This window comes from Mus caroli, chromosome 10, assembly GCF_900094665.2.
Source record: "Mus caroli chromosome 10, CAROLI_EIJ_v1.1, whole genome shotgun sequence".
NCBI lineage: Eukaryota > Metazoa > Chordata > Mammalia > Rodentia > Muridae > Mus > Mus caroli.
The window spans coordinates 69,667,794-69,691,173 of NC_034579.1; the positions used below are offsets into that span (position 1 = coordinate 69,667,794).

General features: G+C 53.9%; 2 protein-coding genes across 4 annotated transcripts in view; both read right to left on the bottom strand.

Annotated features, from left to right (window-relative positions):
- Window positions 1-5,397: 5,397 nt before the first annotated feature.
- Window positions 5,398-12,791, bottom strand: Susd2 (sushi domain containing 2). The gene is made up of 15 exons (XM_021174224.2): window positions 12,662-12,791; window positions 11,229-11,436; window positions 10,891-11,042; window positions 10,199-10,366; window positions 9,545-9,719; window positions 9,231-9,432; window positions 8,961-9,046; window positions 8,606-8,874; window positions 8,367-8,510; window positions 8,114-8,272; window positions 7,123-7,371; window positions 6,734-7,006; window positions 6,450-6,626; window positions 6,269-6,374; window positions 5,398-6,138 (listed from the first exon to the last, which is right to left on the bottom strand). Exons 1-15 carry the CDS (start codon window positions 12,729-12,731, stop codon window positions 6,114-6,116), a joined length of 2,463 nt encoding a protein of 820 aa, XP_021029883.1. The 5' UTR covers window positions 12,732-12,791; the 3' UTR covers window positions 5,398-6,113.
- Window positions 12,792-14,965: 2,174 nt separating this feature from the next.
- Cabin1 (calcineurin binding protein 1) overlaps window positions 14,966-23,380 on the bottom strand; it is a 116,204-nt gene continuing 107,789 nt past the window's right edge. For 2 of the 3 annotated variants that reach the window (XM_029482190.1, XM_021173768.2), the window contains exons 34-37: window positions 21,351-21,618; window positions 16,885-17,049; window positions 15,722-15,948; window positions 14,968-15,538 (exon numbers count right to left, since the gene is read on the bottom strand). In XM_029482190.1, the coding sequence (XP_029338050.1) occupies window positions 15,395-15,538; window positions 15,722-15,948; window positions 16,885-17,049; window positions 21,351-21,618 (804 nt within the window). In that variant the 3' untranslated portion in view covers window positions 14,968-15,394. Of the gene's footprint in view, window positions 15,539-15,721; window positions 15,949-16,884; window positions 17,050-21,350; window positions 21,619-23,380 lie in introns of all 3 variants that reach the window. The other variant, XM_021173767.1, reaches the window with a different exon arrangement.

A 23,380-nucleotide genomic window follows, 5' to 3' on the forward strand; every position in this document is an offset into this window, starting at 1 on the left:
AAGACTGCCAGCCCAGAGATGGTCCCACCCACAAGGGGCCTTTCCCCCTTGATCACTAATTGAGAAAATGCCTTACAGCTGGATCTCATGGAGGCATCTCCCCAACTGAAGCTCCTTTCTCTATGATAACTCCAGCTGTGTCAAGTTGACACAAAACTAGCCAGTACAATATATAAATTTTTTAGCGTGTGTGTGTGTGTGTGTGTGTTTAAGTCAGAGGATTACATGTGTCATCTGGGTCTTAGAAATCAAACTCAGGTTGTTAACTTCCTGTACCCACTGAACTACTGGCCTTTAATTCGTATTTTCAAAGATACATTAGTCCAGGTGTGGTTCCAAACACCCTGTATTCCCAACCACTACAGAAGCTGAAGCAGGAGAAAAACTGGACCTCGCGAGTTCCAGGCAATGTGACAGACAAGTCTGATCTCAAAAATAAGTAAATTAAAACAAACAAACAAACAAACAAAACCAAGAGGCCAGGGGTGTGTCTCTGAATGCTTGCCTGGCATCTCCAAGGCCCTGGGTTTGATCTCTGGCATAGTGAAAGAGAGACAGAAAGGAAGAGGAGAGAGGAAGAAGGGGAAGAAAGGGAGGGAGGAAGCCTGGCTTGGTGGCTCACACTAGCCAGGTAGGACAAGATAGGCTGATATAGGAGGATCCAGACTCAAAGACAGCCTTGGCTACAGAGAACTTGTCTCAGAAATAAACAAGCCGACAAACAACAGACCCTCATGAGCTGGGCATGGTGGTGTGTTACCTCTGTCCTGGACATCTCTCTGCCCGACCCTACCTGCCCTTGGGGGTTGGGGGTGAGTTGGTTGGCGCAGAGTCAACGAAACAGACTCTAGAGCAGGTGAGAAATGCTGCAGCAAGGTCACCTGAGCACTGCTGCAAGGCTCCTTTAATACCCTCCACCGGCACCCCATTGGTCCCAAGAAAGCATCTCTTCTAAACAGCCCTTCCTGATTGGCTGGCATTATTTGCACCAGCAATCCTTGGCCTCTCAGGCAGTCCTCGATTAGGTCTTTCTGTAGGAGATGTTTCTGCAGCTGATGGGCCCCAGTGTTTACATAGAGGCAGCCCTGCCAGTCCTGCTACATAACTACTCTTTTGTTTTTAGATTTTGACAGTGGTGCACGTCTATAATCTTAGCCTTTGGTGGACTGAATGGTAGAAGGATCACTGAGTTTGAAGCTAGTTTGGTTAGTGAACTCAAGGCCAGACTGCGGTACATAGATTTGAAAACATAAACCAAAAGGAAAGAAGAGAGGAAGGGAAGAGACAGAATGGGAGGGATGTTAGGATGCTAGGCAGCTATTCCAGTGGTGATTTTAGTGAGTGTATGAACCCCAGAACCCCATCTACACTTAGTTACTGGAGAAGCAGGTCCTGCAGTGGAGGGACGAGAGCTCCAGCTGTCTCTAAATCTGTCTTCCATTTCCATGTTGGGGCTTGAGATCCCTGCAGCAGGAAGTAGGGAAGGAAAGAATGTGACATAGGGCCGGGACTCCAGAGCTGGCTGGAACACCCTGTGCAGACTGGATCCGGGAAGGATGCACTGAACCCGGCATCTGTTCTTGTTGCCATGGGTGATGACTGTTTCCTTCAGGGCTCAGTTTCTACACAGCTGAAGGCCGAGGCTGGGGAATGTGGGACACTGGCAGGCAGAGGCTCTGCTAACCCCAGTAAGATGATCCCACAGATGAACAGCAGGGAGGGGAAGTCCCAAATGACATTTCTTCTTTGCAAAGAGGGTCTCTCCGGCTCACCCTAATCAACAGCAGAGGAAGGAAAACTTAGGAAATAAAGGTAGTCCAAGCTGCTGGGGATTTGTTTTGTTTTGTTTTGTTTCATTGGGCAGAGATATGTTCTTGTGCAATGATAGGGTTCTCAGGGGTGTGTGTGGGGGGGCGCGCGCATGCGAGCATCTGGCTCTAGGAGGGTGGTGTGTGTGCCGGTTCATCACTCAACCTGTATAGACTGCTTCTCCAAGTAAGGCAGTCCTGATTGCGTGATGCTACACCGTGTGAAGCATCAGGATAGGACCTCAGCCAGGGTCCACAGCTGCTGCCGTGCTCTGTACAAAGCCTCCCACTGGAGGCGGCTTTAGCCTCAGCGTTTAGTTTCAAAGCTAATGAAAAATGCAAGGTCACGTTTTTCATGGCTCTCTTCCTGGTGTTTAATGCATTTTTAAAGCTGGTATAGCTATGAGCAAATTTAATCCCAGCGCTCAGGAACCAGAGGCAAGTGGATCTCTGTGAGTTTGAGGCCAGCCTGGTTTGCATAGCAAGCTTTAGGCTAGCTGAGGCTACATAGTAAGAGTGCCTCAAAAATATTTATTTTTGCCGAGTCTCACTATGTCGTTCAGGAAAGAAATTCAGCTTCCCAAGTGTTGGGACCAGAGGCAGGGACCACCACGTTCTAATCTGTCTTCAGAGGGACCCCCTGATGCAGTTAAGTACCTGCTCCAAACATGTTATGGCTAGATCACAAAAGCAGCTTATTTCTTGGTTTTGGAGATCTCCAGGATGGCTGAACAGGTTGGAACGAGAATGGTGTCCATGATGGGACCTGGATGGGACACCGGTTGGCAAGGCTTCCAAAGTTATCCTTGGGGTGACAAGAGCCAGAGAAAGAACATAGAGGGGTGCCTATGGATTTTATGGGCTTGGACCGGAAGTGATCACCCCAACTGCAAGGGAGGCTGGGAAATGTAGTCCAGTACGTGGGCCTCTTAAGCAAGCCCCGTAGAAGCCTGCCACTCCCCACCCACTGGTGATGGCCACTAATGGAGCTTTTCAAGGTGGGGACCATTTGATAGCTGAGGAAGGATCCCACACTCTCCTGCTCTGTTTGCTCCCAATTGAACTTAGCCAGCGAGAGGCCCTGATTTGTCAGTTCCCAGGTCTGTGAGAGCGAAGAAAAGCAGGTACTTTCCTCTGCTTTGGTAGCCAGACTCTGCTGTCACATGGTTACTTCTGTGACTCTTGGGCTGGGTATACCCACATGACCTCACCGTTCTGGTTTGTGTGGGTTCCTGGGCCCCCATCAGTCCAAGAGTGCATATCTCCTTTCTGTCTGTCTGTCTGTCTGTCTAGAGTTGATGCTAGGACCCTGCGTGTGCTTTATGGGCCCCTATTTCCTCTCCTGGGTGTCCCAACCCCTGTTTCCAAGCCCATGCATTACTGTCTATCCCTTGTACCAGGGCCGAAGGGCAGGCCACTGGGTTCGGATATTTGGATATTCCATCACTCCAACCAAGGGTTCACAAATTGCCAGCATTGCCTCCTGCAAACCCGCCATTGGAGATGCCTCTCTAAGGCTAAGGCCCTTTCATGTCTCTGAGGGTCTTCGCTTGCTCTGGTATCTTCCACCTTCACACGGGTGGGAGCCGTACCTGGCTTCTCTGGACTCTTAGGAAAATCCCCATCAAGTGATGGGGCTTCCCAGTCCAGCCTGTCCTTGGCACTGAAGATGGCAGCTGTTTGGGGCCAGGCTCTCAGCCAGAGAACCCTTTTTTCGTTCTTTAGATGGGAGGTGCAGGGACAGACAAGTCTAGGGCACACCCTGGGTTGTAGTGGGAGCAACTTCAGGTCAAAAGAGGCCGTGCCTTCACGATGAAGTCTGGATGCTGCTGGATGCAAGAAAGCCATCATAAGGCATCCCTCCACCCCGACTCCCGCATCTTTGCCGCTCCCCAGAAAGGCCTACAAGTTCTCAGGCTATTCCTTTAACCGAAATGACCCTGACTAACCTGTCTGGTTTTTTTTTTTTTTTTTTTTTGAGACAAGGGCCTCACCGTGGGGCATAGGTTAGCCACATACTTACAGGTTAAAGCAATCCTCCTGTTTCAACCTCCCAAGTAGCTAAGCTATAAGCCTGCTGCCATTCTCAGCTTGGAACCCCTGTGGTCCTGGTGTAGACTTCTAGGCTATTCTGACAGACCTGCAGTGGCTTGCCTTGATCTCACACGTCCAGGCCCCGTCTAAGAAGCTAGCTTCCCGAACTCATGGTCGAGCATCTGGCCTGGCTTAACTTGGCTCAGGGACCCTCTGGGGACTCAAGCAGTAGGACACAAGCCTTGCTTTACCTCACCTGAGAGGAAAGTACCAGATGAACAGGCAAGACAAAAAACCCCTCAGTCCTACCCTATCCTGAGCTGCAAACTTAAAGAAAACTAAGAAGCAAGGCTAGGGGGGCGGGGCGGGGGCGGGGATTGGGAAGTCAGAACCAATGAGGCTGTCCTCTCCTCTAGCATCCTGGGTGCTCCATCCTTCAAGCCTGTAGTTCCCAGTCGTTTACATAATGTGCCCCTTCATTCAGTTATTTCTGGATACCCTCGGAGGGACCTGTCCCTGCTGCTCAGCTCTTCCATTTCTTGCCAGGACTTCTGGCTAAGGGTAAAGTTAAATAAGAGAACTCTGGACTCCTCTTCAGCTGGACACACCCGTACAACCTTTCTGAGACTTCTGAGTCTAGGGGGCGTGGGGTGTGGGGTGTGCAGAAACCTTGGCCAATGTGACCAAACAGGCAAGGGCTATCATTCCCAACCACCTAGGATCTGGCACTTCTGCGGCCATCAGAGTTCATCACTGTTCCTGCTCTCTTCTGCCCCCGCGTGGCTGCTCCTGAAATTGCAGAACACAATAAGTCCCACAGAAACTTCCCTACGGGATTCGGTAGGTGGAGCTCTACCACACTCTCTGTCTGAGATATAAGAAACAATTCTGATCCTACCCTACTCTGCCTAGGCTCTTCACAGCACTCATTCAGGGGCCTTTCCACAAAGGAGAACTTTGGGCCCCACTGGCCGTTCTGCTGCCTACTGATCTGTGCTTCCAAGAGAGTCGATCTAGGTCAAATAAATGAGGCTTAATTCTGTGCTTATCTGAGGAGTGGCAGCCCAAGCCAGGAACCCAAGTGGAACCCAAGCCAGGCTTGTACAAGGTATCTTTTTCTCAGAGAACACCAGAGTGGGATGTTGCCTTTCCTGTGAGCAGCAGGTGGGATTAGCCAGAGGGCACCTGACTCTTTCATCTCATGACTGTGACTGACAGCAGGGTTGAGCCTTTTGCAGGCATCGGCCTTCCCATTGGGTACCACCATTCTTCTTATTATTATTATTCTTTTCTTTTTTTTTTTTTTTTTTTGGTTTTTCTAGACAGGGTTTCTTTGTGTAGCCCTGGCTGTCCTGGAACTCACTCTGTAGACCAGGGTGGCCTCGAACTCAGAAGTCCGCCTGTGTCTGCCTCCTAAATGCTGGGATTAAAGGCATTCGCCACCACCGCCCGGCACCACCATTCTTCTTAATCCCACCCTATCTGTGGAAAAGCTCGGGAGAGACTACGTATGCCATGGGAAGCAGGAGCAGAGGAAGCAGGAAGCAGGCGGGGCTCAAACTCTGATGCTATTAGTGGGTGACCTCACAGACGGTTATGGAACCGTGGGGAAACACAAACAGACGGGAACCAGGAAAGATGGAACATGAGCTTGTTTTCTTGTGTGGGGATGGAAGGCTGTTCCTGAGTATGCTAGAGAAGATGTAAGAGTAGAAGCCTGGGGTACAAAAGAGGTCTCTTCTCTGCTGGACAGTTCTCTTTCTCCCTGCTCAGGCCCTGGGGCCACTCTTCATTGTAGGACTGACCCAACCTGAGCTCTCAAGTTGTTCCATGGGGCAGGAATCAAGGCAGCTTAGTTCTGGGGGCCCTCACAGGAAGGCAGGCACCAGGTCTCAGTTTATCAGGCTCTGGGGAGTGAGGGACTGAAATGGGAGCTTCCAACGCAGGGCTTGGGACATAGGTACTCCAGTTCTAGGACGGGGCAAGAAGGCCATCCCTTAAGTCTGAGGAGTTAGAGCCATAACCAATAGACAAAGGAAGTGCAGGCTACTGATGGAGAAGTGTTGGGGGCGGGGTTCGGGAGTTAAGACTATCCGGTATCATGTCTCAGTCAGGACAGGCTAGGACAGGTATTGGATCCATAGTGTTCAAGGCACAGATACTAGATGTAGCATTCATAGGACTAGGGTACATGTTCTTTGCGCTTCTCCCGGGGAGGCTGGGTCTTGGTGAGCATGTGGCCCGATGCTGTCAGCCAAGTGTGCTCTGGTCTCAGGGCTGTGAGCTCCACATGGTCCTACAACAGAGATAGGTTTAACGTGGCACCGGAGTCCCGCCAACTGCTCTTAGGTCCTAAGAAAGCTAAAGAGCGGCGGGGCTGGGGGNGGGAGTTCTTGAGTGATGCCCTCACACAGGTAGGGTCTTACATGTTGCTCTTCCTGCGGCGATGCAGCATCATATAGATGATAGAGATCAGTGCCACGATGGCCAGGCCTCCGAAGATGATACTCAGTAGCACCGTGTATCTCCGCCCTGAGAGAGATGAAAGTGGCGACAAAGGCCAGGAAGGCACGGGCGTGCAGAGGCAGGATGGGAGGGGCAGCTCACCTGGCTGACACTCTGGGGTAGGCATAGACCACTTTCCATCAGCCTGACAGGTGCTACTTTCCGGCCCCACCAAGCTGTAGCCATTGTTGCAGCTGAATCGGACAATGGATCCTTCCAGGTACCTCAAGCCTTCCTTATGCCCGTTTGCAGGTGGGGGTAGCCAGCCACAGGATACCACTGAGCAGAGCACAGAGGACAGGCCTGAACTGCTGGCCACTGAATGGGGGAGGGGGGCACTAGGCGATCTGAGAGGTCCACCCCTTGAGTCCCTCCCCACCCCCTACCAGGCTGCAGGCTCTTCAGACGGTGCTGGTGCAGTTGGTGGGCAATCCGGGTGGCGTTGCCCACGCTCGGGCTTCCTGTGCTCATCACATCAAGGATGCAGAAACGGTCACTCTCACACAGTCTGACCACATCTTCTGTCTCGCTGGGGCTGAGTGTGGTCTCATCAGGGAAGAGCGGTTTGAAGTTGGGGTTGTGTTTGGGTCCATACACGAATTGGTAGACCAGAGGCCAAGAGTCATAGGTAAACAGGGAAGACGTGTTGGAAACAGCCCCTGGGGAGACAGGTGTCACTCTTGTGTGGGCACAGACAAGTTTCTCTCCTCGACCCACTATGTCACCCTGACTGCGCCACTTACCCTCCTCCCCCTCCCTGCCCTGGGTCACTCACAGTCGGCTCCAAACTGGAACACCTGCTGAGCGCTGGCATTCAGGGGCAGGACCTGCCCATTGCGCAGGGTGAAGTCATCCCTGGGGTTATTGTTGAGTGTCCCCAGGAGACCACGGGTATGGGTCAGAAACTTCTCAGGCAACAGGATGCTCACACTCAGGAAAGGACCTTGTACACCGACCTCGAGGCCAGCCCCCGATGACAACATGATTGACACCTTATCCTGAGCGGCCACTGACAGGAACATGCCTGTCCACAAGTAGAGACGGCTTAGGGTTATTCTCTAGGGCCCTGATCTGCCCCTGCACCCCTTGACACAGCCCTGAGGGAGGGTAGAGGATATGTGTAAGGAAGTAAGAGGATGCACCCGTCTGCTGACTGTGACGTGCTAGCTCTCCTAACTCACGTCTACATGCATTCAGATGCCTGATGGGCTCAAGGCTATCCCCTGCAAGGATTCCTCCTCCTTCATGCTGAGCCTGTGTGTCGGGGGGTCGATCCCTGAGGAGGCTACAGCAGCCTGGCCCTTCCTGAGGGTCTTTATATACCATGTTCTCACCCATTCCCACCAGGAGCCATCTCATTGCTCAGCTCTGGAGCAATACAGCCTGGTGTCAGGGGAGTTGGAGGCTATGCTGTGGCTCCCGGCTGGCACTTCCCATCACTGTAGACGTTAGGCTTCTGTGGGCTATTCGGAGGACTAGCTGCTAGCCCGTGGCCTTTCAGGACTCCATGTAGGCCCTCTGGTTAACACAGGCACTCCCGTGGATATGAAGGTATGCGAACAGACCTCAGGCTGAGCAACCGCCCTCAATAGCCTAAAACAGTCACAGACAGTGCCTAACCTGGCCATGTGGGTCTTGACTTCTGCAAGACCCAAGAACCTTTGCCTTTGTATTTGAGCCAGAGTCTACCACAGCCTACAGCCAGGACTAAGGACAGCGTGGAGAACACGGGTAACCCTCTGACCATACTTGACTGCGCCACTTACCCTTCAGGTCCATCCAATTTTGTTCAGTGAAACTGAGCGCTTTCTGATTCAGCAACACTTCCAAGACCTGAGACCCGCCAGCTAACCGCACCTCTATCACATCCGAATTGTCTTCTTGGACGGCCACTGCAGTCAGCCCTGTGCCACGGGCCTGGGTGCCTAGGTGGGGGTTCACAATGGGGCTCTTGTCTACTACCCTGGATGACCCAGCAGTGCCACCCCCCAACGTAGAGGCCACACGGCCCTGCCTCACCGTTGGGCATTCTCCCAGGCTGGGCCCGGCCCTGCACTCTCAGATCACTCAGGGTGGTCTCCAACAGCACATATTCGCCATTGCCGCTGAACGAGAAGCTGGTGCCATCAAAGGTGACAAAATGGGGGTCCCCGAAGGCAGAGGCTGAATCGAAAGCAGAAGATCAGGCAGATTTCTTTGGTCTTTCCCACCCAGGCAAGACCCTCCCTCTGTGATCAGGTACCCAGGCCAGCACCTACCCAGGCGCGGGGGTCTGTAGTTGCGGCAGTCACTGGAGGGCCGGCGCTTCATATAGCGGGGACACTCAGGAGCCCAAAGACAGCAGTAATAGAAGCTGATGACGTCATAGAGCCAATGAGACATGCCGGGCACACGGGGAGGAGTCCGGTATGGGGGTGCACCCCAGTCGTGGCCACGGTCAGGGGTGCTGCCACTTGTCGAGTCTGAGGTCAGGAGCTGTGTCCCTGCTGCCGTGTAGCAGCATTGCTGGCCTGAGCCATACCTGGGGCTAGGTAGGGTAGGAGCAGGTCAGAGCCACTGTTGGCAGCCACCCCCAAGCCCTGCCCATACCTTATCCCTGATCGGGTAGCTCACCTGGCTTGCACGGAGCGCACACAGTGCACAGCCCCTGGGTGGTAGGTGCATACGCTGCCATGTTCAATGTCACAACCATAGTCAGTCTGCAGAATATCCAGGGCCTGTCACCCAGGCTCTGCATTCCCTCGTTCCCCCGGGAACCAACCCCGAGGAAATCTTTTGACCCCACCCTACCTCCTCTCCGGCCTCTGTCTAACTCAGTCAGGGAGGTTGGCCCCTTCTGTCCTCCTCCCGCTCTCTGGGGCCCTACTGGGTTCAGGGGCTTACGAAGAAGCGGCCAGAATCAGCCCTGGCCTGGGCCAGGGTGCAGGGGCAGTCTGGCAGCTCCGTCAGGAAGTTGGGTAGTTGGTCTTCCAATGCCTCCCAGGCCAGGCATTGTGCTCGGGCCCAGGCTACAGAGTCTGCCCGGAAGTCGTCACCCAGGTGCCAGGCCAGTGCATGATCGTTGGTCCAGAGTGCCCGCACATCCCTGCAGTAGAAATGATGCGCCAGCTGAAGGCCCACACCTCTGGGGCTTCTTCAGCAAGCTGTGCAAGCCTGCAGGCAGGTGGTTCCGCTGCATCATCTGCTGAGGCCCTTACGTCTCTCCTGGATAGTTCCTGCTGCTGCTGATCCTCAGAGCACCCACTTTCCACCTCTGGTACTGGGGTGATGCGGGCTTGGGGGTGAAAGTAAAGAAGCCGGTATTGGGGATGTTTGTAGCCAAAGGGTACAGATAGGACCACTTCGCGGTCCAGTTCCCAGAGTAGGGTTTTCCTAGGGGAAGAGAAAATCTTGGTCAGCCCTCCAAGGATCCCTCCCTTCCCTCAGTCTCTGGCACTGATAGCCTGAATGAAGGAAAGAGAGTTATAGATACTCTCCTGTGGGCTGTCATGTTCTGATGCTTAAGCAGGGTCCCTGGCTTGTGTGACCAGCAGGGACATGCTTGAATCACTGGCCCTGCTCCGTGTCAGGCTTAGAGGAGATAGGGTTGAGGTGGCTGCTTCTGTCTTCACTACATACCATCTATTCAATAGTCACAGCATCCAACATTCCCACTGTCTCTGGGGCCCACCATGCATGCCAGCAGTCACTGCTGTTTTTGTCTAGCTGCAAACCCCTCCTTGATCTACACCACCCGATCGAAATCTCTTCCTTTCCACACCCTTTCCTCCATCCCCGCCTGAGACTCCTCCTCTCACATCTGAATGTCTGAAAGTTCCAGACACCTCCATCCAGCCCTGGGCAGGCCCTACCTGTCTCCTCATAGCCCCACAGCTCAATGGTGACGGCCGGCGTGGGCAGCGCTGAAGTGTCCCAGGTGAGGCTGAGGTTTCCCCTGGTGTCTGAAGTGCCGTAGTATTGCCAATGGGTCTCATTCACCAGCTGGCTCTTCTCGGATTCAGACACTTTGTAGGGATGTGCTGGACAGAGGGGTGAGTCCGTAAGGAATGAGTGAAGACTTAATGGTGCACAAGAGACCTGGAGGGTTCTGAGAACCTCCAAGAGACAGGCAGACAGCAGTCAGGTGATGGTCTCCCTCAGGGTCTCTTGGAAGGAAAATAACATGGCCGGGAAAGATAAAGGGTCTTTCCTGCAGAACTGAGGACCCAGGCCAGACCACGCCTCTCATCTGGCTCCTCCCCAGGCCCTTGCTGAGGAACCATCAGGGGGCTGGGTCTGAATCAGACCCCCATGGCTCCAACTCCTTGTGGGCCCGGACTCTGGTCTAGATGCCAGGGGTGGAGTAATGAATGACAGCAACCCTCGCCCAAGGGACTGGTTCAGCCAGAGCGACAGGTAGGCAGACTGGGTCTAGTATCAGCACACATGGATTAGCACTAGGGAAAGTCCCCTGGCCTTGGGTTGCAGATAGAAACCAGGGCCCAGGGAGGGTGGAATCTATGAATTTAACAGCCTAGACTGGCTTGACAGAGTGAGAGCTCACCAGCTAGCCAAGTGCCTGTGTGAGGGAAGGAGCGGCCATTGTCCATCGATATGGTGAAGGGAATGTAGCCGCTTTCATAGAGCAAGGGTGATATGCAGTGCACTTGATAGAAGCTGTCGACATAGCCAAGCGTCTGGATACTCTCCTTAAACCTGAGGGACAGAGATGGGTGGAGGCAGCCTGAGCCAAAAGCTATGGAAATGGGTGAGGCGAGGTGCGCATGTGTTCTCCTGCCTGCCCTTGGTCCCAGGGTGCTACCTCCAGCTCCCCCACTCTATGCTTGAGATTGAGCGTGTAGGAGCCCTAATGACCTAGCTGTTTAGGTCCCCACCCCCCACCTGCAAATGACCCCATCAGTAGGGCCAGTCCACTTTAAATGTTGCACCACGAAGTCTTTGCCACCCATCATGGAGCCTGAGGAGGGTGAAATCTCTAGGCAGTAGTCCAGAAAGTCTTCACAACAGGTGCGAAGGCCCGAGCAGGTCGGGTGACAGGAACAGAGTCCATCCTGTGCCCCGCAGCGCAGGGAGCAGCTTCCCTGGGCACCTGGAGAAGAACGCCCCATGTCCCAGGGTCAGCTGCCTGACCAACAGGGCCCGTTTCTCCTGGAGCCTGTGAGAAGCGTCCATGAGACCGACCAGGAATTGCTATGACTACCAAGTGGCACGGTGGAAAGCCACCGGCTCTGTGGGCGGGGCTCCATTTTAGCACAGTTAATGGAGTGGCTTCATGGGTCATCACAACTAAAAAAGGGTCCCCGTGCTTTCTGAAGCTAGGGCACATAGGGCACATAGTCACCAAGAGTCCTACTGAAGGCCCGGGAGGGAATGGTATCTGGGTTGAGCTTATCCCATCTTTTTCTGGGGGTGGTACACAGTTGAATCTCAGACAGCCCCACCCTCTGAGAAGGCAGCCAGGACACTCCCTTTTTAGGGGCTAGGAGGAGACATTCCAGAGAGGGTTCCAGCACAGTGTAGTTGGGAATACCCCGTAGAAACTGTGGAACATCCTGTCTAGGCCTGGCTGATCAGCCCACTACCTCTGTGGGCTGTGGAGACCTGTGGCCTGCAGGGCTGTACTTCAGCCCTAGAGCTGAAAAGTTGAGACTGGGGTGGGGTACAAATCCCCAAGCCAGACCACACCTTCCCCAGACCCTTGATGGAGATCCAAGAGGAGCCAGGCTGCGGTCTAAGCCATTAGACCACCTCACTAAGCTTATACTCCGGAGCAGCAATAAATATTTATTAGCTAAAGTTTAATGACTGCAAGGGGTGTGGGAAGATGCTTCAAGATGCCATGAGATAAAGTATCAGAAGGGTGGTGGCACTTGGGTGAAGCAGGAGACTGCAGGCTGGTTAACTCCCAGCTCAGCTCAGGGAAAGGCCATGGCTCTAAGCTCATCCTTCCTGCTAGACTTTCTTGGTTGCACCGAGAAGGACCAGCATAGGGACAGATGAGAGGCGGGGGTTCCCTGTGTGATTGCACCCTTCACAGAGGCTGGGCTGCAGGCTCTTTGGTCTTCCGGGATTCCCTCCCAGGCCCTTATGTGAGTGCAGAATGAGCTTGGTTCAGACCTCCCATCTCCACCAGAAGTGTCTAGATCCAGGAGCCTCCCCCCCCCCGCCCCCAGTTTCTTCCCAGTACTCCCCAGTGTAGTCACAGATGGACTGCCAGATGGACAGACAGCTGAGCCCAGAGGGGTGTCTGCTTAGGGCCTGGCTGATCAGGCAGATGAACAGGGAGGGGTCAGAAGGACAAAGTGGGGGCATACCTGCTGTGAACCCGGGGCCTGGGATTGTTGAGAGCAGCATCAAAATCCAAGGCAGGAGGGCCAGCTTCATGGTGTGCCCTGTGTCTGCAACCAGCAGGCAGCACAGTGGCTCAGAGATTTGCAGGGCAGGCTCTTGCCTGGCTGACCAGGCCCCGCCTCCTGACCCCGCCCAGCGTTCTGCGGCATCACTCCTCCCCTCCCCGCCCCCTCTCAAAGTCCACAGGTGCCAATAGAGACCAGCAGAGCCCACGTGCCCAGTTAGCACATTCTTGTCGCATCATCACAGCCTTGGGACCCTGTATGAGAATGAGGGGCTGGATCGTCCAGATGCTAAGACCTTTGGCACCTGACAAGCAGAATGGCGAGACAGCTCAGACCCTGGGGTCATAGTCCGGCCTTGTGTTTGAGGTTTCTGTTGGGTGGGTGGAGAAGTCCTGGCCCCTCAGGGCAGACCTAGACCTCTGCTTCCCCTAGGGAGGTGTTGCTAACACACACTCAGTCTGACAGGCGGAGGTGGAGCAAGAATTAATCTGTTTGGATTGTAAGCACATGGCATGGACTTGAGACTGGGTCATTTCTGATGAATAACCAGCTTCAGAGTCACTACCGAGAGGGAGGGAGGAGCCCAGGGCTGAGGCCAGCCTAGCTCCAGTGTTGTCAGTTGGGGAGCTATCAGATTCTGTTGAGGGTTTGCTCTCCAAGCTTCTGCCCAGAAGGAAGGAGCCTGGTGGAGACCAACTACTGGCTTCTGGGAAGACCTTGATACTAGGGTGACTCGTGAAGGACCCCAAAGCTGGGACTCACTCTTACTCAGGGATTGTCACCTGGGCTAGACATCAGGACAGGGGATCTGTAGTGTTTCAATGCAGACACACTGGCTAGCCTCACAGAGGAGGAGGCGCTCAGGTGGCTGGCTTGTGAACCAAAGCCATCTGATCTGTGATTCTCCTCTGGTCCTGGGTCTCAGCCAGCCTATTGTTCTATGGGCCTAGTCCCCTCTCACTTAGTATGACTACCCAGAAGTAGTCGGGGCTGGAGGTGGCCGTGTCTCCCACGAGTTCAGATCTGAGGAAACCCGAGGTGTAGGAGTGGGAACCAACTACCCCAAAGGTAACCCTGTCCCTATTATACCTGCAACCCCAGAGGTGTATCTGGTTGAGAAGTCACCACCTTCCAGGGGAAAGAAAATCTACTAAGCCACAAGGGGTTCTATATGGGTGCTTGTGTGTGCACACTGAGGTCCTGTGGTGGGAGCAGACAATGCTAACAACCCAGGCCCAGGATTGCGGTAACTCTCTACCATGAGAGGAATGGGTAAGCAGAGGGGTATGGCTAAGTGACTGCTGTCCCCAGCGTCTTGGCTGTCCAGATGGCTGGCCTGGTAAGGACCCATCCTGGGTTGCCATGTTTCCAATCCATGGCCTTGGATTATTAGGTCTAGTCACCAGATTCTTTCTTCCCCATTGAGGGCTCAGTCTATGGCGGCACACAGGCGTATGGGCTTGAGTCTTGTCTTCATTCTGGTCTAGGGGCTCTGAAGTGCTGTAGGTGACAGTCATGGCAGGCAGGTATGAGGTGCTAGGACTTTAGTATCTCCAAGATAAATGGTGTGGAGCCCAGGAAGGGCAGGGTTGTGATTCAGTTTTGGTCAAGTGTCGTGGCACATGCCTTAACCTCACTCAGGATGCTGAGGCAGGGCCGACCTGGCCGATCCAGGCTATATAGCATGATCTTCTAGGGCTTCAATTTGGCTTCTCCTCAAATATTACATTTTTATTTTGCAGTCTGTCTTGTCTGTACACTACATGTGCTGCAGCACCTGCAAAGGCCAGAAGAGAACATTGGCTCTTCTGGAACTGGAGTTGAGAGCTGGGTGTGGACTGCAGTGCGTGCGTGCGTGCGTGCGTGCATGCACGTAGGGGATCAGAGCATCGCGTGCTCTTAAGGACTGAGCCAACGCTGCAGCACCTCAATCTGACTTTCAAGCCAGCAGCTCACATGTGTTCTGTCCTGGGTACCACTCTAGCACAGCTAGTCCTGTCAGGGAGGAACTATGATGCAGTAAGGCTCCCTCTTGGGCTGCTCTTTCCCATGGTGCCCTGCGGCTAACTCCCCGGCATCACCTAGCTCTGCTTTCTTTGTGACTTCCCACTTACAGTACAGGAGCTCTCGGAAACCCAATGTCCTCTCGGACATAGGTCCGTCCTTTCCCAGTGGAGTCCAGGGAATTCTGCATAGTAATCCCCTGGGGGCAGGGCGCACATCCCTGCAGTGAATATCCCCCAGGATGAGCAAAGAGGCAGAGACTATTTTTCACCTTTATTAGAAAAAGAAGCAACAATGACAAAAAAGGGTGTGGGGTGAGCTGGGCTCCTGATAACGTCTCTACCAGAACCCAAGCTGGCCTCCCTCGGCACTCGGCTGTGGGCCTGATCAGCCGGACATGGGCTTGGAAAGAAAGTCAGTATTTCATTACAAAAAGAAGTGCCATCCTTACTGCATAGACCACAGCCGGTGCACGTGCCTAAGACAGGCCTTAGCTTCCTCTGGACCAACACAATGTGTGGACAGCCTGAACACAGGCAGGGTGCTGTAAAGAGGGGGCTGGGCAGCTTAGGAGACCACAGGACACGATACCTCACATAGGCTTCTGGCCTTGCCCAGGGTCTGGACAAAGGGATCCCAGGCCTTGTTGTTGCCCTGCTATGGCTGCAGGCCTCTGGGTGGACTCCCTCATACATCCATGAAGTCGTCATCCTCGTCTGTCTCGCTCTCCAGTGAGGACTCCTGGCTGGATGTCTCCAGAACCTCCAGGGCTGGCTGGCACAGGCTCTCCTTCCTCACATTGGCAGCAGATTGGGCAGACAGGATGGCTGACTGCATACAGAGCAGGACATGATCAAGACTGGCCTTACTCTGAACCTCTTGACATTAACCCAAACTCTCACCCAGGGCCCGCAATAACCTGGGCCCTTCCAAGTCTCCCAGTAACTCAAGCCCCTTTCCAGATCCCCTTCATGAGCCCCTGGAGCAGGCCCCCTTTCTGGTGCCCACGGTCACCTTCAGCTTCTGCTTGGTCTCCTCCGAGATGCTGCCTTTGGGGGAAAGCAGGGTAGGGGTAGGTGGTGTGACAGTGATCTCAGGAGGGAACTTGGTGGTGGCCGAGGGGATCACCAGCTTTGGCATGTTGGGCAGGAGGCGGGATTTGGTCCTGCTGGACTCAGTTTTGCCTTGATGGCTCTCAGCCGTCTGGGTACTTCCACTGCTGGGGACCTTAGTGCTGGAGGCTGTTGAGAGACCTGAGTTTAAGTTCCCTTGGCCTCCTTAGTCTGCCTGTCTCTTCTCTGCTAAGAACTCAGTTTCTTCTACAGGAAGTCAAGAGGGCCCACATCATGGATGTCTTTCTGGCTTGCCTAGGGTGCCTGCCAGGGTCTCAGTCTCACCACTGTTGCAGCCCTTGGAATGCTAGGTTTGTATTTGTAGCTAGGCACAACACAGGAGCATCGGTGGACTCTAGTGGCTCTTCTGAGATTTCTCAGGAATTCTGAAGGTCCCCAGCACCAAAACAACCCAAATCTTGTGTCTTCTGAACCATTCCCTCTCAAGTAGGGGTTACAGGCTGGCCCTAGTCTACTCTGTGTCTCCTGGAGGCCAGAGGCAGTCAGGGCTATGGGCAGAGTACAGATCTGGAACCTGGCAGCAGCCTGGGAGCCGCAGGAGCTGGGAGCAGCCTAGCTGTCCTGGCATGGCTCCACATTCTTTCAGCCTCATCTCTTTAAAAGGAGTGGGAGCTTATCCAGGGCCTGCCTGGTCTTTGTGAGCTGGCGCCATGTCCTTCCCTCTTGAGTGGTCTGTGGGAGACCTGGCCAAGAGGTCTCAAGGGGCCTAGCTGGTAGAGTGGCTGGAAGGAATAAGGGAGGGTATGTCTGTGCTCCATCTCAGTGCCCACAGGGACACCTCAGTGACGGGGCACAAACTCCTCCCCACACAGTACTGCCCCCTGGGCTCTGTAGTACTACAGGCCTAAGAAAGACTCCGCCCCAGTAGGACTCTTCTGTGGAGCTGGGGTGAAATGAGGCTGTGGGTCCTGCTGATGGTCTGAGACAGACTCCAGCCAGGATTGTCCTCATTCCCTCCTGTGCTCTGTACATCCGTCTGTCCTCAGTCCACCTCTGGCTGTCATCTGTGTGCAGCCTACTAGCGGGTGCTGATGCAGGGCTTACCTTGGCTGCAGGTGGGCTCAGCTCCGGTCTGGCAAGCAGCCTCCACTGGCCAGCAGTGTTGCTCAGCCAGGTGACCTGTGGCTGCCATTTTTATCTGGTGACTGTACCGTGGTTCTTGGGGTAGAAGGCTGGCACCCTCTGTCACTCCTGACACCTCTTCTCCCTCTATGGAGACACAGGCCAATGACAGGTAACATTCCCATTCCCTGGAGCAAGCCACCCCCTCACCCCCAGGATCCATGGTTTTGTGTCAGGCTTTGTAGGCCCTGACTATGCCCTAGGACCTATGACCCTATGACGGGAATGCGGCGCTCTATCTCCACAGGAGTCAAGGACCAGCAAAGCACAGGCAGGTAATTTCAAGAAACGTATCACACCTTAAGTAGACTGTGTCTGTGTGTGTACAGTGGGGCCTGACATAGCCAGGGCCATAATCGGAGCCCTCCTTGGTCTTCATGAAGTGCTGCCATGTCCCTCTGTCCTGAATGACAATCTGTGGGAAGCCTGGCTAGGAGTCTTGAGGGGCCTGACTGGCTAGACTGTGTTCTAAGCTGCTCATGGGACACAGCTCTTAGACTTAGGTAAGATACCGCCATGGCTGTCAGGAGTGGGCTTATGTGTGAGGGTCCCTATCCCTCCTCCTGCTCACAGGAATGGTGATTACAACCAGAGTAAAAACCACCAAAGCTGTCAACTAAGACCAAAGTAGGCAGAGGACACAAGGGTACCATATCTTCCTGCTGAGCACAAGGCAGGGCCTTAGAACTAGTCACATGTGGTTGGATGGAACTAGGGACACAGCTGTCCCTGCCTTTCCAGTGAGGATCTCTCTTCCATCTCCCCACTCATTCAGTTCTCACCCTGCCCCTGCCAGGGACAGCCACCTCCTTCCTTCAGCAGGGGAAAGGCAGGACCCTGAGTGCCATGGGACTGTCCCACCTGAGCCTCCGCGGTCCAGAGGGCTCCTCTTTTCTATCTCTTTATTTAAAGAGGAGTTCTTGCTATGGATCTCAGGATAAACTCATGAGATTATCCAGTTTCAGCTCTTGAGGAAGGCATGTCCTACCACACCCAACTTGGAGAAGACCGGATCTCACCTGACCTAAGCCACTCCCTCTTTTGTCTTCACTGACTGGAAGTCTAGGTCATAGACAAACAATGGCTGGCAGCGTGGAGCACCTCAGGATTGTCCTGCGGCATTCTTAGCAACACCTCCCATTTGCAGGGTGGAAATCTAGATATCCACCAACCAAACTGCCTTCCCTGGGCCTGGACCCAAGGCCATACCCATCCACAGAGGGCAGCACTCCACCTGATGCGGCTGGCTGGCTGACTTAACAGGGGTTTCCTGAGTGGCAGAGGTGGTGGTTAGGACACACAGGCAGAACAAATGTCTGGCTTTGAGTTGGGGGCAAGACAAGGATGGTTGTAACTAGCTGGAGGCCAGCCTGGACTTGAGACACTACTCAAAAAGCCAAATCCAACAAAACTTCCCAAGGGTACCATCCTTCTAGATGGTCTGGATCAACATGGCTGAATTCCCTGAGGTGGGCCACGGTGCACTCTGGGTGGGATGGGTGTCAGGTGGCTGGCTCCTCCTTCCCTGTGGCAGCAGCCCCAGGTGGCCAAAGTGCCCCCTTACTTGTTTACTATTCATGGTCTTCAACTGTAACAGTAAACACTGCTGGGAATTCTTTTTCCAAATACCCGAAAAACAAACAAAACTGGCTAGATGGTGGTGGCATTTAATCCCAGCACTTGGGAGGCAGAGGCAGAGGCAGGCAGATCTCTGAGTTTGAGGCCAGCCTATCTACAAAGTCAGTCAGGACAGCCAGGGCTACAGCGAGAAACCAAAACAACAAAACAAAACAAACCAAAAGCTGGTCCTGGGGTCCCACAGGCCTGCTTCAGGACCACGTGGAGCCCAGGCTTCCTTCCTAAAAGCACCCTGAGGAAGGGCAGTACTGAGAGGTGTCCAGCAGAGATGTGGACACGGGGGAAGACACTCACGAAGCAAGGGCACCTCTTCCCCTCGCTAGGGCTAGGCTGGCTACTCAGGACGCCATTAGGAGAATCCATTCCTGTTCTCTGGAGTAGATTTAAAGCCTGGCACCAGGTCTGTGGGGGTTGTCCCAGGAGGCTTGGGGGCCCTCCCATATGTTCCTTGGGAGGCTGTTGGGTAGGCATCTGTGTTCCCAGGTGGCTCAGTCTTCACTTAGCCCCACGTTCTAAATTCTTGCTATTAAAGTACCCCACATATGTCTGTCAAGGGCCTCCGTAAGCAGGCTGTACCATCAACAGGAACAGCAGACCCAGCCACTCTGCTGCACTAGCCTATCACAGCTACGCAGTCTAGGAACTGGTGAGACACTCTTTCCATGAGGGCTTGACTAGTTCAAGAGATGCAGGATGTGGGCCCTATAGACATGGCTGTTCCAAACTGGTCCCCATATCACCCCAGAGAGCTCTGGTGATCATGGAAAATCCCCACAAACATGTGCTGATCTGAGTCGGAAGGCAGGCTGGTCAGGGGATGGGTGTGCCCGGGCCTCCTGGCCAGGCCCAACCAAGTTCTTGCTAAGGGCTGTCTCTATCCACATTCGTCAGAGTGCTACTGTGGAATATACAGACAGAAGGAAACACTCTTCCCCAGAGCTAACCTCCAGAAATAAGATATGAATTGTAGGATTCTGCTTGCTTGGAGGCAGCCTGCCAGCCAGCGTTCAAAAGTGCTGTAGCTGCTTACCTGCTGTGCCCGCTCAGACAAGACATCAACAGAACCAGGCAGAGGGCCCATCAAGAAAGACAGGCTGTCACCCACTCAGGAGAGCAGCTAATGACTTCAACTCAACCGCACAGGAGACCACAACTAGGAACAGCCCACTCAGAACACTGCGCCTGGCTCCCCAGTCCTCAGATTCTCCAAGGTCGTGGGGCACATGGGTATGACCTTGGGTCAGGACCCAGGGAAGGCAGCTTAGTGGGTGTCATGGCACTGTAGGCATGATAAGCTGAAGGGAGAACAGGTCAATGGATCTGTGAAGAAACGCAGGATGGGATGGAGGTGCACAGGCTGACTCAGTCAGGTGGAAACCCTCATTCCTTTCTACCCTGCTGCGGGAGACTCCCGACACGCTCCACACTGCCATCCATTGTTAGTCTAGGATCTAGATCAGCAGAGGGCAGGGCAACCGGAGGCGTGGGCCTATGTGACCACTAACAGCCACTAAGTTGCTCTGGCTCTGAAGATAGAAGTGATTAGGACAGCTGCAGATGGCACCCAGAGATTTGTGCATGCTCACCTGAGCCCAACTGCCAACTACCCTGTCCTGTGGCCTTCAGAGGTTCCTCTGGAACAAATGGTGAGTGACTGGGTCCCTAACCTGGCACAATCCTCAAGGTAACCTGGGGAAAGCATTTGCTGAAAATCCCAGTGCCTGCCACCGAGCCTCCAGAAGGAGCTGAGAGGGGCGCTTCCAACCCAGCCTCCAATCAGGCAGCACGGCTAGGGGCTCGCTGTCCCACTGTGCAGATGAAATAAATAGGAGACAAAGGCAAGGTCCCACGGCTGAAGGTGGCAGCTCCCAATGTGGCTGGGAGGACAGGCCAACCCTAACAGATGGCTCCGGTTTGGGCAGGTGACCATGCAACTATGCAGCATAGGACACTGGTCAGGACCTGAACCAGGGTGAGAGAAGGACGGGTGGAAGACGGCTCTGTGCTGCGAAAGTGAGCTGTCACGTCAGAGTCTTTGTCACAGCCCACGGTCAACAGGGAGCATAGCTGGGGGTGGGCAGGCAGACACCACCAACCACAAAGCCAGAGAAGGAGCTGCAGCAGTGAGGACCAGGACAGCGTCTTGCCCACTGAGGCCGCCTTCCTCCTAGGAAGGTTCCAGAACATGTCCTGCCTGCCATGCTGGCCACCCTGCCTGGTGGTTCTTGATTTTCAGAAAGAATGAGGGTTTCCACCTGACTGAGTCAGCCTGTGCACCTCCATCCCATCCTGTGTTTCTTCACAGATCCATTGACTTGGCTCTGCCTTCAACTTGTCATGTCACCAGTGGGAACATGTCTGGTCCTGGACATTACCTGGGGCCTCAAAGACTGCCAAGGCCAGAACCTTCCATAGCAGCCTGGTCAACACTGGCTTCCTTTCTACTACTGATAAAGCCAACCTTCCTATTTTGGGGCTCTGCTGTGGCAGAAGCTAGGACAATGGCAAACCCTTCAGCGATGGTATATGTTCCCTCTCCTGGTCTTTCTACGTGCAGGCAGGACAGGCACAGGGGGCAAGAACCACCAACACTGCTACCAACTATGACCTGGACTAACAGCCAATAGCCCCAGGGTAAGCCTGGGGGTGCTGGAGGGCACCACATATGCTTCTTTGCCAATTCCAGAGGGGAAGGATTTGTGGCATCTGGCAGAGGGGACTTGGCTCAGGTGAACTGAGATGGCACTTACCAGGACTCAGAGGGGCCCTGCTGGGGGTAGTCTCTGGTCTGTGTGGCCGGGGCATTCCAGGATCTGTGGACAGGTCTGGGGTAGAGGCTGAAGCTGAGGGAGGGCAGGTGATGACAGTAGCCAATACAGGCTTGAGGTGGGAGTCACTGGGCCTCTGGAGAGCATCAGGTGCTGTGGGGTCAGGTACCGTGGGGACCACTGTTGCAGGGAAAAAATTCTCTCTGCTGTCCTTGGGGTGCTTGGGGGTAGTGGGCGCGTCTCCTGAGACCTGTGAAGACAAAGGCAAAGTGAGGAAAGTCAATGGGGTACTACACTGCCCCATGCTAGTCAATTCAGCCGCATAGGTGTGACACTTCATCTGGACCCTGGAAGGCACAGCCAACCTGAGCCACAAACATTCTACCAGAATACAACTGACACAGTTGAGAGTCCAGCCCCCTCCCTCCCTTGAAGACATCCACCCACACTAGCAGGGCCTCAGTAAACACCTCTGGCTTGTCTCCCTGTTCCCTCCTCAGTGCCAGCCGGGGAGGAAGCTATTCACTTATGTCTCTATGTACGATGTAGGGCCTAATCTTGGGGCTGTAGGAATGGAGAACCTGGGAGAGGGACTTTCTAAGGGCCACTAGTGGGCAAGTGCCAAGGGAAAAATCTAACTAGTCTATTCTCTGAACTTTAGACTTTCAGTAGGGAGAACAGGGAGCCGACTTCGAAACCTGAGGGAGCCTATAGTTACCTTTTCCTAGAAGAGGTGAAGCATGTGGAAAGATGAAGAGACAGTAAACAGCTCTCTGAGATGTCCCAAGGGGAAAAGTGGAGCTGTATGTGGTGGTAAGAGGACCCAGGGGCAGCGGGGTGTGGTGGGGCACGCCTTTAATCCCAGCACTCGGGAGGCAGAGGCAGGCGGATTTCTGAGTTCGAGGCCAGCCTGGTCTACAAAGTGAGTTCCAGGACAGCCAGGGCTACACAGAGAAACCCTGTCTAGAAAAACAAAAAACAAACAAACAAACAAACAAACAAAAAGACCCAGGGTACACCATCCTGTGTGGCCTGGGGAGGGAGTGGCAGGCCCTGAGGACCACTTGCCTGGCTCTCTTCTACTCTGGCTTTGTACTCCAGGAGGTGACACCGCCTAGCAGCAGGCAGCCTGAAATGTAGGGATCCTATCCTAGCTTCGTCTACTCCATTTCCTTGCCTGGTTCTTTCGAGGGCCACTGGCAGTAGCTTCTGCCCATGCACTCCAGTGGTACTGTGTGCAGGTCTTTGGCTTTAGCTTTCTCCTCTAAAAATGAGACTTTCTCCTGTCCTTAATTCCTTGCTAACACAGCACCAGTAAAGGCAGGGTGTTTGCTATTTCCTGTACAGGTTTATTACTTAAGTCTCTTCAAAGTCAGATATAAGCTGGGCCCACAGGGATACACTTGTAATCCCAGTATTCAGGAAGTTGAGGCAGGAGGATTGCCGCTGAGTTACAGGCCAGCCTGAGCTACACAGAATTAGTCTGTCTACTAACATGCAAGAAGTCTGGGGGCAATAGTCAAGTGGTGATGTCTGCTGGCTGGTTGCTCAATCCTGCCAAGGACTCTGATCGTCATCTGGGAGGCGGACCACAGTCTACACGCTCCAAGATGAATCCCTGGGCTGCCTTAGATCTAGAGTCTGGGCACTGTTGATGACCTCATGCTCTATCCCCTAAGATAGATCCCTGCTAACCACTGGGGCTCCTAGGACAAGGTACCCCAAAACACCTGGGCCACCCCTAGGATGAGAAGCTAGACCAGCAATGGCATGGAGGCTGTTTTGCCTTTTCTGAGATAAGACTATGGCACTCTCTGACCTGCAGGCTCTCAATGCTTTGGGAGAGTGTGGCTTTGTCCTGATGGGCCTGCCTCCCATCTCCCAAGTCTTGGCAAGATTAAACATGAGCACGCCCCCCCCCCCCACATTTTGTTTTTCTATTTCCTTGAGACAGAACCTCTCTATGTAGACCAGGCTAGCCTCAAACTCACAGAGACACACTTGCCTTTGCC